General features: G+C 54.0%; 1 protein-coding gene across 15 annotated transcripts in view; it reads right to left on the bottom strand.

Moving 5' to 3' along the window:
• Window positions 1-17040, bottom strand: part of DYSF (dysferlin) — a 201748-nt gene that overhangs the window by 109976 nt on the left and 74732 nt on the right. For 8 of the 15 annotated variants that reach the window (XM_058550977.1, XM_058550972.1, XM_058550970.1 and 5 more), the window contains 5 exons: window positions 9183-9298; window positions 8570-8683; window positions 7172-7349; window positions 6514-6638; window positions 4405-4511 (listed from right to left, as the gene is read on the bottom strand). In XM_058550977.1, coding sequence (XP_058406960.1) covers window positions 4405-4511; window positions 6514-6638; window positions 7172-7349; window positions 8570-8683; window positions 9183-9298 — 640 coding nt within the window. Of the gene's footprint in view, window positions 1-4404; window positions 4512-6513; window positions 6639-7171; window positions 7350-8569; window positions 8684-9182; window positions 9299-11001; window positions 11044-17040 lie in introns of all 15 variants that reach the window. The other 7 variants (XM_058550975.1, XM_058550968.1, XM_058550963.1 and 4 more) reach the window with 1 other exon arrangement.

Consider the following 17040-nt stretch of genomic DNA (forward strand, 5'->3'; position numbering starts at 1 on the left):
CAGTCAAACCGCTCTGCAAGCTCTGCTCCCACCACTGGCAGCCCCCCCCACCTCATACTCCCCTCCCCGCAGCGTCTCGACTCCCGGCTCCCGGCTGATTTATTTTTCTGCCAATTTCCCCGAGCTATGCAGAACCAATTACCGCCGGAGCGCAGCGGCACCGCCGCCGCCAGATACACCACTCTGGCAGGCCCTCGGCGCACTACATTTTTCCTGTTATTTTTTTTAATTGAATTTTTAGGGTGGGGGGAGCGGTACGCAAACTCCATCTCGGGAAACTTAAGCCCCGGGGCCTGTCTCAGGTCACGTACTGCACACCCTGTAGTAATATAATATTTACTGCCCCGAGGGTGCCGCGGATGGGGCTGCCCCAGTCCAGGAGAGGGGCGGCCTCCATCCCCAGCCCACTCAATGTGGCGGAGGGGCACGCTCGGTGGGTAGAGGGGGGCCTGGGCCAGATCCTGGGCTGGGGCCTGCCTGGGAAGGAGGCTGAGTGGGCCTGAGGGTGGGGGCAGGCGGGTCTGCAGTGGGATACGGAGAGCCAAGCCGACCTGGGTGATTTATGCTCCCAGCCCTGGTCGGGAGCTGGGAGGGACTGCCATACAGACCACCAAAGGGAGATTTTCATGGAGGCCACCAGCCCAGCCAAGACTCCCCAAGACACAGCCAGGACCTGTGACTGCCACTAACAAGATGTCTCAGCCCTTTCTCAGCCCAGGAAAGCCCATGGCAGGGGGTATGGAAAGAAAAGGCAACCCCAAAGAGGAGGCTGGATGACAGTGTACCCCAACCTCAAACGGAGGTGGTCACCCTGCCAACCCTGGTTTGACTTGGAACTGGCAGGCAGGCCCAGGACAGGGCTCAGTGCAGCCTGAGAGCAGAGCTGGGCTGCTCACCAAGTTGCCGCCTACCCTTGCCTTTATCCAGGACAGTGGCCTGAGAGGGGGCAGTGTCCAGCCTGAAAGATGAACTGGCCGAGGGGTCATTCATTTCCCTCTCGGTGAGCAACAGCTTTGCTGGTCCTGGTTGGGGGTTGGGTCCAGAGACCCAGCCCTGCCCTCCAGGAGCCCCTAGAACAGAGAGGTAAACAGGCTAGATTCCCCACTGAGCAGCCTCAGAGTCAGGAGTACTTCCTGGAGGAAGTGGCCCTGAGCTGCACTTGGCAAGGCTGACAGGAGCTAGTCAGGCCAAGAAAAGCAGAAAGGGCGTTCTGGCCGAGGGAGCAGTAAGTACACAAGACGAAGACTTGGAGGCAGGAGGGAGCGTGTGCAGGGCAGTGAGGGCCGGACAAGCCAGCATGGAGGCTCCAAAGAGCGGAGGGTAGGATTGCTGGGGGCCGTGAGGCAGGGCGTGGGGACAGATGGGCCCATCCACCAGGACAAGAGCTGGGACTTTTCCTGAATGAAAGCTGCTCGCTGCAGGGCTCCGGTGGAGACGGCACGGCACCATTCTAGGAAGATCACAGAGAATGAACTGGACATGCTGGCAGGACATCCAGGTGGAGATGTGCGGCGGGCAGTTGTGCCGGGGTCTAGGGAGGAGAGGGCTCGGCTGCTAGAACAGAGTGGGCACCACTGGCCAGCGGGGAGAGGGGCCCCCAGGGAGGCGAGCCAGGAAAAGGGTCTGACGGAATGAAGGACATTGTGGAGACGTGGGCAGGGGCTGGCTGAGGACTGGGTGAGCAGCCAGTGGTCAGCCGTGGTGAGCTGGCTGGAGGCCCGGCGCCTGGCTGCCCTGCTCTTCAGCTGTGATGATGCTCAGCAGAGCTCAGGAGGTGGAGGGAGCCCTCTTGCTGTGGCCCCAGAGATGTTGGTGGCCTCAGGTGGTGCCTGAAGGAATCGGTCCTGATGCCTGGCATTCATACCCTGGCGAGCCATTTGTGCATTCCCAAGAGGATGGGAACCTCCTCCCAAGCTCCTGACCTGGGACCAGGCCCCCCAGGAGGCCCCAGGCCACCTTCTATACAGAGGAGAGTGACTCAGGGGGCCAGGCTTTGGCAGAAGTGCTTTTAGCCAAATCCTCCAAGAACAGCGCCTTGAGAGGGGCGGTGAGGGCAGCCCAGGACTCAGGTCCCACCCATCTCAGATGTTTCAGGCACCTGGGACCTGCCAAGGTCCACACAACGCATGAGTCATGAGCTGTGCGGCCGGAGCACCCAGAGCCCTGGCCCGCCCTCGGCGCCAGAGCTGCCAGGCTGGGCCAGTAGAGCACAACGAGTCCCTCTGAGGCCCTCCCCAGGGTGACGGTGCCCCTGTGTGCCCCTCCAGACCCACTCTGTCCTCCGACCTCCAGACCACAGATGTCCTACAGGCACCTCCCACTCAGCACGGCCAGTCCTGACCTCCTCACCTTCCTCAAAACCTGCCCTTCTCCTGCTGACCCCTTCCCAGAACAGTCCTGCCGTCCACCAGCTGCTCTGACCAGAGCTGGGGATCATTCTGTACCTTCCTTGGGCCCCCACATCCAGTCCACCAAGTCTTGTCCACAAGAGAGCAATACAGCGAGCGGCTCGGCCACTTACTAGGCGTGTGAATCTGGGCAAGTTAATTAACCACTCTGTGCCTCAGTCTCCTCATCTGCAAAAGCGGGTCATTCTACTTCCTAGCTCACAAGATTTTATGTGTAGTTAATGCATGTAAAATTCTTAGAACAGGACCTGACACAGAAAGTGTTCATGATGAGGCTGTTGTCACCTTGATGCCTCCTGAAGAGTGCACGCTGCCCTCTGCTTCCCTCGGGCCCACCCCTCCCAATGTCCCCGCCTTCATCCAGCCTCTCCTCGCCACCACTGCCAGCCCATCCCTCCCCCTGCAGCCAGAGTGAGCATCTGAACCACGGGACCGCTGTGCCCCCAACGGCTCGCAGGGCTGAGCTCACCCAGGAAACCCCTGAGGCCTGTCCCACTTGGACTTCAGCCTCCCCCTCCTACAGCGAGTGCCTCTAACTCCCAACACACTTCATTTGCCCCCGTGGCATCATCGCCCCTGGAAGCTGAAGCTGCACCTCGCCAATGTGCTCTGGGTGCCGGTGCAGCCTGCCAGGCCAGGCTTCAGGAAGGCTTGGGGAACGAGGGAATGACCTGTCTGGAATTGCACCCCTGGGGGTGGCGTTCTTTGGGGAGACACTTGGTCTGATAGAGTTGCACTTCACAACCTGGGCACAGAGAACTGGAAGGGGCACCGCATCAGGCCACCATGTCACCAGTTTCTCAGCATCAAGGCATTTCTCATACATTCAATGGGAGGGTGATAAGATTTAGAGGGGGTCATAGAATATATCTGTATAGAATCATACTTAACCCCATAGAAAATAGAAAGGCAACTATTTGTTAAGTCCATTTAACAGCTGAGAAAACTGATGTCCAGAGAACTGAAGCTGTCCAAGGCCACAAAGCTGGTTAAAGGATAGGAAGCTAAGTCTCCTGCATTTTTCTTCTCCTTAAGATTAACTATAGGGGCCGGCCCCGTGGCTTAGCGGTTAGGTGCACGCGCTCCGCTACTGGCGGCCAGGGGTTCGGATCCCGGGCGCACCGACGCACTGCTTGTCCAGCGATGCTGGGGCAGCGTCCCACATACAGCAACTAGAAGGATGTGCAACTATGACATACAACTATCTACTGGGGCTTTGGGGAGAAAAGGGGTGGAAAAAAAAAAAAAACGGAGGAGGATTGGCAATAGATGTTAGCTCAGGGCCAGTCTTCCTCAGCAAAAAGAGGAGAATTGGCATGGATGTTAACTCAGGGCTGATCTTCCTCACAAAAAAAAAAAAAAAAGAATAACTATAGCTACATTTATGAAAGACTTTCTCAGGGCCGGGGCCTTGTTTCTGTGATATTATAAAGGAGTTATTCTGAATGTCAGGTTACAGACAAGGAAACCAAGGTTCAGAGCAGGCGGGTGGTGAGCCCCGAATCACCCAGTGGTGGAGGAGATGCTGAGATGCTCCCCCTTCTCCAAGCCCCCTTGTTCTCCATCACCCCCAGAACCCCCTTTTCCTGAAGCTGACAGTCAGCCGTGGCAATAGAAGGCTAAACAGAAACCATGGTCCCCGACTTGGCCTTGGGGGAAGGAGGGGCGCTGTCACCCACCAGCCGGCTCCTCCTGGAGATCCCATCAGGGAAATCGGAGGTCGGGGATCAGAGACACAATGCTCCCCATTCAGGTGAGCCGGGCCGGCCGGGCCCACAGCTGCCGGTGCTGCAGGGAGATTTATGACCTGCTCTAAATGTCACCTTTTCAACTCCCCGCGCTGGCTGCAGCACCTTTGGACTCAGCACGGGCTGGACTGCTGGCCAAGCGTGGCTGGGGAGACGTGCCATTGCTCACTGCCACACACGAACACTCCCAGGGAAAGGGTCCAGCTGAGGCAGGCGGGGAGGGTGCGTGGGTGCCAGGCACCCCTTACCTGCAGTCTGCAATGAGCTCATCCATCAGCTGAGCCACCAGGGAGTCCACATCCTCGCTGGAGCACCGAGCCTTCAGGGCCAGGTGGACTTGCTCCAGGCCGGCTTCCTGTGGAAGAGGCAGGCGAGGGTCAGGACTGTCACCGCGGGGTGGAAGGTTCACGTCGGACCCCCAACCCCCAGGCCCTGTCACCGCAGCCCAGTCCCTGAACTGGAAGAGAGAGACCAGTTAGAGCAAAGAAGACAGAGCCCAGACCTGACAAACCAGGGTCTGTCCTGGCTCAAGAACCTTCCAGGGCTCCCCACGCCAAACAGATCCAAATTCCCAAGCCTGGGACTCCAACCTCATGCATGGTCAGGAGTTCAGGCTCTGTGTGCAAGCTTCAACAGAATGTGATGGCATCCTGCTCCTCACAGGCCCCCTTCAAGCCAGGTCTGACGTCTCACAGGTAAGTGACCTCTGAGCCCCCTTTAATCCCCCATCTGGAATGCTCTCTCCTTTCTATATCCTACCACCCAACCAGGCTCGGATCCCGTCCTCCCTCCTTCAGGGACACCCAGACAACCTCCACTAACAGGGGGTTCCCTCTCCAAACTCCCATAGCTGGTCACTCCTGGGGTTGCATCTGGTCTCCTCCATGGAGCTCTTCTCCAGCCGTCTCCAGGGGCCTCAGCCCTGAGCTGGGAGGCAGAGATACCTCACAGGATACTGGTCAGGCCAAGGATTGTCCCTCAGTCCCCCACGCCCCTCCCCACCATCAGCCTTCTGAGCGTGTGCTCCACCCTGGGACCACTAGTCTGGGGACAGGCCCTGGAAAGAAGACACTTTCCCCCCCTCAGGAGAATTGGACTGGACTTGCACAGCATCGATTCCAAGCTCTCCTGCACAAAGACTGCCAGTCTAGGGAAGGCATGGACCACCACGGCCCCCACCTGGGCCTTGATCCCCTCCAGCCACCCCAAGATCCCAATCCTCCCATTCCCCTTGCACCTTGCCTCCTCACTGTGCTCACCTCCACAGACAGGCCCCAGCCTCTCCAAGCCCCCTCCCTCTGTCCTGCTGCCCCTCGCTTGCTCCAACAGCGTGGCTGCATCACCTCCTCCGTGTTCCCATGGGCCACTGCCTCGTGGGTGAGCCTCCACCCCATGCACACACAGAAATGGCCTGGGGCCACCGCCAAGGTCATCAGCTCCCCGCCCTTGGCCTCCCCCTCTGCCCACTTTGATTTTCCTCCATTCTCTGGCCAAGTGCCAGGCCTGCAGCTCCCAGCATCCACAGGTAACCCCCTGGTCATGTCCAAAACAGAACTCACTGTACACTCTGCTCTTCTCCCAGGCCTCCCAACCCCCAGCCACTGGAGTCACTCCTCACAGCCCTTCCTCTTCCCCCAAGCCAAGAGACCACCAAGTCCTTCTTGCCCAAACCATGCAAGTTTCTCCCCAAGGTCATCTCCTTCCCAGCGCCTTGTCACTCTCCCCTGGACCACTGTAATGGCATCCTAGATGGGCTCCCACCTCCCGCCCCCCTCGCCGCCCCTGCAACGCCCTCCTGATGCTCCTTGGCCCTCTCCCTCCTCAGAGCCCCCATCTCCCCTCAGTACTCCGGAGTGTCACCTGAACTTAAGTTTGGAACATCTGGATGAGAAGTGTGGGGGAACCTGTGCTCTTCTTTACTAAACTGACTCCCCTAATGCAGGACAGCTCCTTGTTTATGTCTATCTTCTAGTTAGAAGTTTCCAGCACAAGCCCTCGTGTATGGTAAGAGTCAAAGGCATTAGATAAATGAATGAATGAATGGGTGCAAGGCTCTGTCCTGCTGCCCCCAGCTCAGTTTCTCTCTGCTCTTTCTCCGTGCTGGCTCCTACATCAGTCTGGGGGCTCCCCAGGCTTGTTCTCACTCCCTCTCCTGCCCCTCCCAGGATGCACAACAGGATCGCAAACCTGGCACTGTCAGGACACAGGGGACCCCAGGGGCCATGAAGGTGGCCGTGAAGGTCTGCAGGCATAGTTATGTATAAGAGTGTGCACCCATGGGGGACCAGTCTGAAGACACCCACTCCAGGGAGGTGCGTGCACAAGGTGTGTGTGAGTGTGGGACAGCGTTCACTCACCAGCCGGTCGGCGATCCTGAGCAGCTGGTTCTGGGTCTCAACTCTGTGGCTGATGTCCTCCCAGTAGGATGACAGCACCACCACAGGCTTCACGTTGCCCCAGGGTAAGTAGTAGTAATGGCACCCTGGCAGGACGGGAACGGGCGGGGAGTGAGCCAGCAGCCGAGGGGTGGGTGGGAAGGTGACCGAGGGTGGGACGGACCCAGGCACCTGCTCCCCTGCCCACTGAGAACTCCCTTGGACACACAGGACATGACCAGTATGCCACAGTGTCCACACACGGTGCCTGAACAGACAGCTGCTGCTCTCATCAGGGTTCCTTAGCATATCAAAACAGGGGGCCTGTTAGAAGGAAACCCACACTCTCCAAAATCTCGACACCATGCCCAACAGCCACCCTGGAATAAACGATCGCCAGAGGTCAGGGTCAATGCTGACCACAGCCAGTGTCAGGAGCCCAATCTGCGGGTCCTGGCAGGAGGGACCCACATGGAGGTGAGCAGGGGGAGGTGGCACAGGGGGACAGCAGGGGGTCCCCTGAACAGCTTTGCCAGGGCCAGGGCCTTCGAGTGGGCCTCGGCAGCTTTCCACGGGAGGCAGGACTTAGGGTTCGGCCCCAGCTCTGTGGTCTGGGTCCCAGCCAGGCACGCGGCCTCACCGTCAAAGACCGCCCGGCTGTACTGGGTGGTGGAGGCCAGCGGCAGGCAGGTCGTGTCGAACTTGTTACCGTAGTTCCCAATGCTGACCTCGAACTGGATGGCATCGTCGACGTCCTGCAGCATGGAGGCCGAGTAGAAGGCGGCAAAGAGGGAATACTTGCGTCTCCGGAGGTACTTCTGGGAGCAGAGAGGGCAGAGGAAGGAAGACACTAGGGCGGGGAGGGGTCACAGCAAATGGCACCCAACAAATCCTGCCTGGACAGGTGGGTAGCAAGCGGTCCAGCTAAGCCACAGCACCCGGATTAGTTACTGACTGAGCAGACGCATTCCAGTCCTGTGCGTTTGTCCATCTTCCTCCAGTAGGTCTGCTCCTCCAAGGCTGTGCTACTTCCTCGATCCAAACCAGCAGCAACGGCACTGCCACCCCAGCGGAGCCTGGTCTCCTGCCTCTGCCGACTGAGGCTCCACCCCATCGTGCCCCTGCCCAGAGCTCCCACCCCCCGCCACTCAGGGCCTCCACCACATCAGCCAGCTCTGCAGTCTACACCGGCTGCCATGTGCGTGGGATGAACGAATCCCATCATCCCCTCTGGGCGTCGGCACAGGGCTGAGGACCAGGGCTGAGGACGTGGCAGGCACACAATCACATGTCCCTATTTGAACCAAGATGACTTTGGGATCCCATTCGTGGAAGGCAGAGAGAAGAGGGTTATACAACTGGGTTTTTGGATAATGTAAATCGTCATAGCTAACACTTATTGAGTGCTTACTGCATACAGGCATGAATTAATTTAATTCTCACAACAATCTTGTGAGGTGAGTATAATTATTAGCCCCACTTTACAGATAGGGAAACTGATACAGCTGGTGAGTGGTAAGGCCAGGACTCAAACCAGCACCATCAGACTACAGAGTCTGAGAGCTTAAACCACCACGCAGACTCCATGCAGTGCCTCCTGGACACAAGGCCCACCTCCACCACTTGCTGCTCTGATACACTGGAGCCTCAGTGTCCCCATCTGTAAAATGGAGATGCTAAGAGCAGCCACCTCACTGGTGCTGGAGGACTCGATGACATCAACAGTGTCACTAGCACAGGGTCACGGGCACATTCTGAGTGATTAATAAGTGTTAGCTATTACATTATTGTTGTAAAGTAGCCTCTCGTTTTGCATCAAGCTCTAGACTTTTTAAATACTTTCATTTATCTTCTTTGAGCCTCTGAACCATTCCTCAGGGACACAAGGTAGGTGTCACATCACAGCTGAGGTGCTGAGGCCCAGAGTGGTGCAGGCACATGCGTGTGGGCAGAGCTGAGCCCTCCTCCACTGTGACACCTCAGAGCCAGACCCACTCGGCCACCACCCTCCTCGCTTCCCCAGAGCCGTGCCCCTCACCTCCACCCGAAGGATGTCATCAGCAGGGAGATCCTCCACCTTCTGCTCGCCGTGCTCCACCAGCTTGGTCTCCAGGGAGACGAGAAGCCGGCCTCGGTAGGCCACGCCTTCCCCCTGAGAGGGGAGGTTGGGTCACCAGGAGCAGGGGGGGTGGAGGGGAAGGAGAGGGGCCTGATCTGGCCCTGAGTTCGTTCATCTCCCAGGCAACCTGGAGGGCCCTGAGTCACCCCCATCACTCTGCAGATGAGGAAATGGTGACCCACAGAGATCGGGGACATGCCAAGCCTCCCAGATGTCAGTAACAGACTCCAACCCAGCCAGGGGAGAGATGAAACCTGAGACAGATGGGACCTCAGGGGCAAGGAAAATTGGGGGATCAGGCTGCCCCTGAAGAAGAGGCAAAAGGGAGGGGAGTGAGAGGGAGGAAGGGACCAGGAGGCGGCCAGGCGAAGGAAGTGTTCTCTGAGGGGGTGGCTGCCTGGCCTTGGGCCCACAAAAGCCCCATCAGTCCCCTGGAGCCCAGGCCGGCCCCAGATACTGCCCAGGCCAGGCTGGAAGACCCCCGCATGCAAGCCTGGGGATCTGGGGGCTATGGGGGCTCTGGCTGGCTCACCTTGCCCGTGTTGAGCTCTGCATAGGGGTCTGGGAAGCCAGTGAACTCCCTGGGGCTGCCGTAGAGGTTGACATAGCAGGGCCCGAAGGTGGGGAGGAAGCCCAGGTGGTCATCCACTGGGAGACATACATAGGGATCAGAGGGGCTGCCCCGACAGGGCTTTCTAGGGCTCAGCCCAGCCACCTTCAGGCCTGAGCCCATCCCTGGCCCTCAGTTCTTCGCACATGCGTGGGATGCAGCCCCCGTAAATGTATAACGAATGGTGACAATGATGAGAGCTCCCATGGTCTCCCATAAGTCCCTTTAATCCTCACCACCGTGCTGAGACATGGAGATGTGTATAACTTTTATTAGTCTCATTTTATAGATGAGGAAACTGAGGCTCAGAGATGCAAAGGAACACATGACTACAGAGTGGCATGACCCAAAATGGTCGAAGCTCAAAGCCCATGCACTCAGCCAGCACGCAAAGCTGGAGCTCAGACCCTGCACTGCACCACCCCTCTCAGGCTGCACCTCGTCCTACATCCCCCCCTCCATCTTGCACTTCCGTCCCTGTCTCAGGCCATCCGGCCTCTGAGGAGGCATGAAGGAGGCCCCAGAGCCTGTGACCAGAGAAGCCATCTCCCATGGCACCAGGAAGGGGCGCCAGCTAGATGTCCCCCCACACACAGGGCAGCTCCCAGGCACATGTCCCCTCCACCCCCGTATCCTTATGAAGTCGAGACAGACCACCTAATGACCTTGACTCATCCTGGCATCCCCTCTCCCTCCCCACATTGTGCAAAGAACAATCTTTCAGTGGAGAAGTTGGAGCGGGGTTTGAATGAAAATTACACTGATGATGAGGGAAAATCTTCTCTCTACATCATTTCCATCCTTTTTGGAGGCCCTCTTTTGTTAATGTCATGATTTTCCAGCTGACAGCCAAGTTTCCCAGGATGGGACTTCACTGGCCGTCCTCTGAGAACGCTGAAAAGCCAGGTGCCCCTTTCAGAGGGAGAAGGAAGAGGCAGTTTCCAGAATGCCAAAAGTGGGAAGTGGGCCCAGGAGCAGGAACTATCTGGGATGATCCAAACCATATGAGCAAGGGTGGGGCAAGGTAGGCACAAAATAAATGGCCTCATCAAGGAAATGCTTGAGCCAGACCTAAGGAAATGACAGTGAACCCCGAGTGTTGAGACCTGGGGGTGAGGGAAGGGCAGAGATGGGCTTGAGCCCATCCCTGAGAAATAAGATATTACCAACCAGAAGGCAGGGGTGTGCCTCCCCCAGAGCCAGGGGCCACCCTGCATCCCTCATCACTGCCCCTCCAGCCCCCAGCACAGACAGGGCGCTGTCACCTGGGACAGAGGTGGGAGGCCCAGGCTGATGGAACTGACATTACTAATTACTTGTACTAATCATCTCGATTGTGATTTATCTTGTGAATTCCAACTTCAAGAGTTTTCAACTCACCCTGGCCTCCTTTTGGTTCCCAAGATGTCTTACACTGCCCCTGCCCCATCATGGACCCCCATGCCTGCCCCTCCTCCTCCCTGCTAGAAAGAGTGGACTCATTTGAGCATCAGACGAGCCCAACAGATTCAGGAAGGGGTTTGCAGGGTGGGAGGGAATTGTCTTTAAAACTTTCCAAGCGATTTACATATTCAACTGCGGTTGAGAGGTAGCAGCCAATGGTGAGTTCAGGGTCCGTGGTGGGGAATCGCAGTCCCACTACAGGCAAATCAGAAAGTTCCCGGCAACCAGCTACCCTCCTCTCCAGCAAAAACCCCAAGCCCCCCGACCCCCTCATTGTCCCCAAGGTGAAAGCACATACGGTCCGTGGCTGGAGGAGGCTTGACCACACCTGCAGGCTCCTCTGAAGCGTAAAGAAATGGAAAAGGGGTTAGGATGGGCATGGCTGGGAGAAGCACGGGTTACGTGAACGGGCCTGTGGACGGAGAGTCAGCAGACAGACAGATGGAAAGACAGCTCCCGCGCGGGAAACAGATGTGAACCGAGGCCCCAGCCCTGCCCAGCTGTGAATTTATCACAAACTAAGTCATCACTGCACCCTCCCCAGTCAGACACAGCCCCCAGCGCCATGGTGGGCCCTCAGGTCCCTCCCCACTGGTGTCTGCCTGCACGTCTATGTGTTGTTTGCCAATTGAAAATTGGACCTGAAACCTGACTAGATACACTCAAGAAATAACACAGCAAAGAAAAGGTGTTTTTCCATATTACAGACAGATAAGGGAGAGACATAAAGGATAGACACCAAGAAAAGGCGGAGGACACACGAAAGGGCCAGAGCTGGCAGCGAGGCACACCCAGTGCTCCACCCAACAGGCAGGTTGACACTGGGGACCCTGCTCGCTGAGAGGTGGCATTTCAAGGCACAACATCGCCATCTAGTGGCCATTTCCAGTATTGCCACTGAGGGCACCATGTTGCATTTTCACAACAGCAGGCGCTGGGATCTGGCTTCTGGCACCTGTCGCTCCAAGTGAAGCACAGTGCCAGATGCTGACCAATAGCTGAAGGTTCTACACACTTGGGTGTGCCCTAAATGCTGGTAAGAGGTGTCTAGAAATAAGCAAGGAAGGAGATGCTCTGGCATACTCCTGGGCTCTTGGAATCCGTCCCTCACTTCTAGGCAGGTACAAGACAGTCCCAAAGGAGTGGGCACCCCTCAGTCTCCTTCCACTGTCCTCTCTGATTTCTGCCTCTTCCTGCACTCTGATCTTCTCTGTCTCCTCCTCCAACCAGCTAAGTGTAACCAAGTCTGGGGTCCTGACCAAGCTGCGGGATGTGGTTGGTGAAATCTCTGATTAACTTAATTCATTGTTCACCTTTACCTATTGGTCTCCTCCAAAAAAAAATACCTATTACTATTTTCCCGTAGCTCCATGATTGTAGTTAAGAGCCAAGAGTTGCGCAAAACACTGTGAAGGAAGAAAGAGCAGAGACAGAGAGAGAAAAAGAGTGAAGAAGAGAGGAGGGGGAACGTGGAGGTCTGGATGCAAGGACAGGGCTGATCAAGTGAGTGCAGAAGGCAGCAAGGAGAGCGAGGCCCAGCTCCAGGGGGGCTTGAGGCCCTGGGACCCGGCCCCTCAGCTCTCCACAGCCCAGCCTCAGCTAGGAACGCCGGCTGGCAGAAGTCAGAGCTACAGAACCAGAATTCTTGGCCACTTTCATATCCACAGGAATAGGTTTTCATCAGTGGGGGAGCCAGGCCTCTGGTCACAGGGGAGCTGAGCAGCCATGAGAGGGCCGACATGGGCACAGCTGCAGCCCGAGGAGAGCAGCAGCCAGGGCCCACCGGAAGGAAACAGATTCCATTTTAAGCTCCTTCCAAATGATTACAAACAGGCCCGGGCAGTTATCTCGAGCTAATGAGGCCGGGGTCATAGTTCCAACCCCCATGTGCTTCTTGCGGAGGCAGACCCGGCTTCCCAGCCACAGACCAACTCTGAGTCTTGCCTGCAGACTGGTGCCCAGCCAGACACAGACGTCTCCCGAATCCCACCAGCCTCTGACCAACACATGCCTCTGGTGGCTGGGAGGACCAAGTGGGTGGCTGCAGAGTAGCCTATTTCCCAATGGCACCTTTCACTAATTCCTTCATTCATTCTTTCATTCATTTGTTCAGCAAACCTAACCCAGAACAGTGCTGGGCACCTAATAAAACATGGCACTGCTGACAACTCAGGCCAGTGAGTCCTAGTTTGGGGGCAGGGTCATAGGTCTCTGGGTGCTGAGGATCAGCCCAGGTTCTCTCCCCAGTGTCTGCAGACAGCCCATCAAGTTAAGGGCAGAAGGACTAGTGAAGCCACCCAAGACAAAGCCTCTATTTAGTCCTCCTCATCCTTCTGCCAAAATACAAGTGTTTTGGTGTGTTTTCCCTAAGCCCAGGGAACCAGGGCTGTGGAAGCCCCAAAACACAGACGAATACTCCCAGTTTTGCGGCCTGAGCAGCCAAGCCCATCCCCCTCACCTGGGGGAAGCCAGAGAAGAAGGAGAGCCGCTCCTCCCAGCCACATGAGCCGCTCGTCACAGCCCCGCAGACAGTCCCCGGGGACACCCGGGTCGCCTCCTGGAGAGGCTGAGGCATCATCACCTGCGGCCAGCCCTGCCGCTGCCTCTGCCTCTCGGCACATCTCCCACGCCCACGCTTGGCCGCCTGACACCGGCCCGCGCCAGGCAGGAGGAGAACCGAGAACTGCTGGGAAATCATCATCAGCTACGTTCCAAAGACAGAAAGAAACTAACCTCGGATTTCTCAGCTGTGGAAAAACTGCAGGATACAAGTGCTATTTATGTGGCATGATTTTCATACGTATAAAGTTATGAAAGAATTCGTGTAGTTTTCACGGGTCTCATGGGCCCCTTACCTTTCGAAAGAGCTTCAGCTTCTAAGGAAAGCACTCCTTTTTAAAAATCCAAATTTTTACTAAATGCTTTGGAGCACAGGGTCCAAGGAACACTTAAGTGTGCCCAGGCAAACTTGTGGGCAGAAGTGCTTAAGAGGCCAGTGTCCTCACTGGAAATAAAAGCAAAAACACGAACACAAAAACTCCTGGTTGGACCAAATAATCTGGTGAACCATGAGGGGAATATAGAGAAAGAACCCATTTTTACAGTTTGGTTTAGTTTGGGTTTTGAGAGCAGCGAGGAAATAAGATGTCGTGCATTGCCTAGATGTGCTAGAACCCCCCAGTGTGAAGGAAAAAAATACAAAGAGCTGAAGGGAAAACGGGAGTGACATGTTCTGAGGTAGCCTCAGGACAAGTGGGAGAAGCCTGGCAGGGAGCGAGGCTGGTGCTAACCTTCAGGGCCTCGGAAGGGGACACACCTGTGGGGGAAGGGACATCAAGGCAGTCATGAAGAACGGTGCCAGTTTGAGCAGTGATTTTAACTCTTTTACTGTTACCGAGATCAAGCTATTTAACAGCACATCTAGAACTGGTTAGCTGGTTGCAGGAAGATTCTCATTTATTTCCGAAACAATCTGTGGGAGACGGCGGTCCTGCCTTTGAATGCCTCCGGGAACCACAGGGTTGCCCGTGACCTGAGCGCCATCTAGTGGCCAAATAAACATCTTTCTCACGTTCCCATTAAAATATTGATAGTGACTCTGAAAAAGAACAAGGCCAACACCAGAAATGAAGACTGATGGAGGGCCAGGCATTGAAACTCCCCCTCAGGCGGCTGATGGCAGGCACAGCTGTAGCCTCATGAAACAGCGGCTGTTAGAAAACACTTTGTGCCTCTATCGGTCTGTCCCTGGATTCAGAGACGGGGACGGCACCCAGTTAGAAAACTAGAAGAGAGATTCCTTCCGTACCAGAAGTGCTGATCTTCAGGGAGGGGCCAGAATACCCTCCCTCCCACCCCACCCTTATGATGCACTGCCCCCAGCTCAAATCTTTCTACATGTACATCCAAGACAGCCATTCTCAGAAATCATCTGAAAAGCGTTAGAGAAGGGGGGCCGCACCCTGGGACAGCAGTTCCCGCAGTCAGGAGGCGGAGGGGCCAGGGCAGGAGGAGCCCTGACAGCAGTGTTTTCTGGAAGTCAGTCTGTGTCTGTGTGTGCCACCAAGTACAAGTATCAACAATGAAATCAGAACAGCAGAGGGCAGCTAGACGTCAAAGCTGAGTGAGGGCACCTGGGAGTTTATTGTGCAATTCTCCACTTTCATGTGTGTTTGAATGTTTTATAATTAGAAGTTTAAAAAAAGAAAATGTTTCAGAGAACCCAGAAGAAGTGACTGGTCAACTTCAAGAGCACCAGATGGAGACTTCCGGAAACTGGGCCCGTTAACCTGCCCTCCAGGTAAAGATCTGAGAAAGTGGATGGACAGAGACCCACACACCCTGTCTGTAGAAAGACACCAACACTGAAAAAGTCCTGTTAGAGGGGGAACAAAGCGGGCAGGAGAAGAACACAGTGCCAGCTGGGCCAGGGAAACAGTATCTGTCAGATTCAGGACCCGAAATTCTCGGGAAATGATTTGGAATCCTCCACAGAGTGCGAGAAGACATAGCTTTAGTGGAACAAAGCAAAACTTCTGGGAGAGAACAAAGAAGAAAAGGAAAACATAAAAGGAGTGACAGAGGGAAAAGAAGGCACGACAAGAAACTAAAAGTGCAAAAGCCAATTTTAAACCACATAGGAAGCAGTAAAAAGCAGAATTGATGCAGGAAAAATATCAGATCAGTGATGCAGAAAGCCAATAATGATACTCAACAGCAAACGCTGTTTTCGGGTTGATTGTGTACCAGACACTCTAAGAACTTCGAATTTATAATCTCACTGGGTCCTTAAACGACCTCACGAGGTTGGGACTGCTGAGAGGAGACTGGGGCAACTCACTCAGCCAACGAGAAGCAGAACTGGAACCCAGAGCTCCAGCTCTGACCCTGCCCCACCCTGCCTTCAGCCATCCGTCCATGTTACAACGTTAGAATAAGAGGAATTATTCCTCAGCTCAGATTTAAGAATTCGCCGTGTCTCAGACAAAGTTCAGTGAAAAAACTCCTGAACCTAGAGAGATCAAAGTAATTTTTTAAACTACGAGGAAAAAGATACACTCCTACAAGCAGCATCTAGCCGGAAAAACAAGACTACCTACAAAGGAATCAAATCGCAGTGCTCTCAGAAAGTATATCAAAACAAATTCAAAATAGACAATTTAAATGTAAAAAATTAAAAAGAGAGTTAAATATAACCGTGGGTTTGCGAAGGCCAAAAGCATGATATATGGGGCAGAAACCATACTTTCTGGATTTAAATAAGAAATTTTGAAAATAAACCCAAGAAGTTAATTCGAAAGTTAAAAAAGGAAACCACACTGGGGCCAGCCCGGTGGCGTAATGGTTAAGTTCATGTGCTCCGCTTCGGCTGCCTGGGGTTTGCAGGTTCAAATCCCGGGCACGGACCTGCCATCAAGCCATGCTGTAGTGGCGTCGCATATAAAGTGGAGGAAGATGGGCACAGATGTTAGCTCAGGGCCAATCTTCCTCACAAAAAATAAAAAGGAAACCACAAAATAAGTCTAAAGAGTTTTTTAAAAAGGGTAAAAAGATGAGAGAATAAAAAATTAGAAAAGAAAAGAAAACATTAGAATTGATAAATAAATCTAAAAGCTGATTCTCTGAAAAGTCCAATAAAGTAGGAAAAAAGAAAGGGGAAAACACTACAGGTAGAGAGAATTATTTAAATTAAAAAGATTGCTATGTACAACACTATGTAAATAAATTAGAAGACCTCAATGTAATGAATGCTTTTCTAGAAAAATATAAATTAGCAAAATTGGCTATAGTAAAAGTAACAAACTAAAAATAACCATGATCATGGGAGAAACTGAAAAGCTTTTAAAGAGTTAGTACAAGACCCACTCAAAAAGGGCACCCAGCCCATATGGTTTTATGGGTGAATTCTTCCAAACCCTCAAAAGACTATATTCTTATGTTATATAAACTGCTCCAGATGTTAGAAAAGACTTTAAGTCTTTCCAATTAATTTTACAGAGCCAGCATAACCCAGATACCAAAACCTCAGAAATAATAAGCAGGCATACCAATTAAAGCTAATAGAAAATCAAGAAACAAGCCCAAGAACACATTTAGGAATTTAGTAGGGGATAATGGTGGCATTCCAAAATATAGGGAAAAGAGTATTCAACATACAGTATTGGTATCACTAAAGAACAATTTTGAAAAGAGTAATGTTAGATCCTTGCCTTAATCACTAAGGAAGATTAACATATTTGGCTACAAAAAGATTTTAAATTTCTATACATCAAAAACTATTAAATAGCAAAATAAAAGTGACAAAAATTATTTACCACACATATAATAGGGAGAAAGT

This window comes from Diceros bicornis, chromosome 12, assembly GCF_020826845.1.
Source record: "Diceros bicornis minor isolate mBicDic1 chromosome 12, mDicBic1.mat.cur, whole genome shotgun sequence".
In the NCBI taxonomy this organism is placed as follows: domain Eukaryota; kingdom Metazoa; phylum Chordata; class Mammalia; order Perissodactyla; family Rhinocerotidae; genus Diceros; species Diceros bicornis.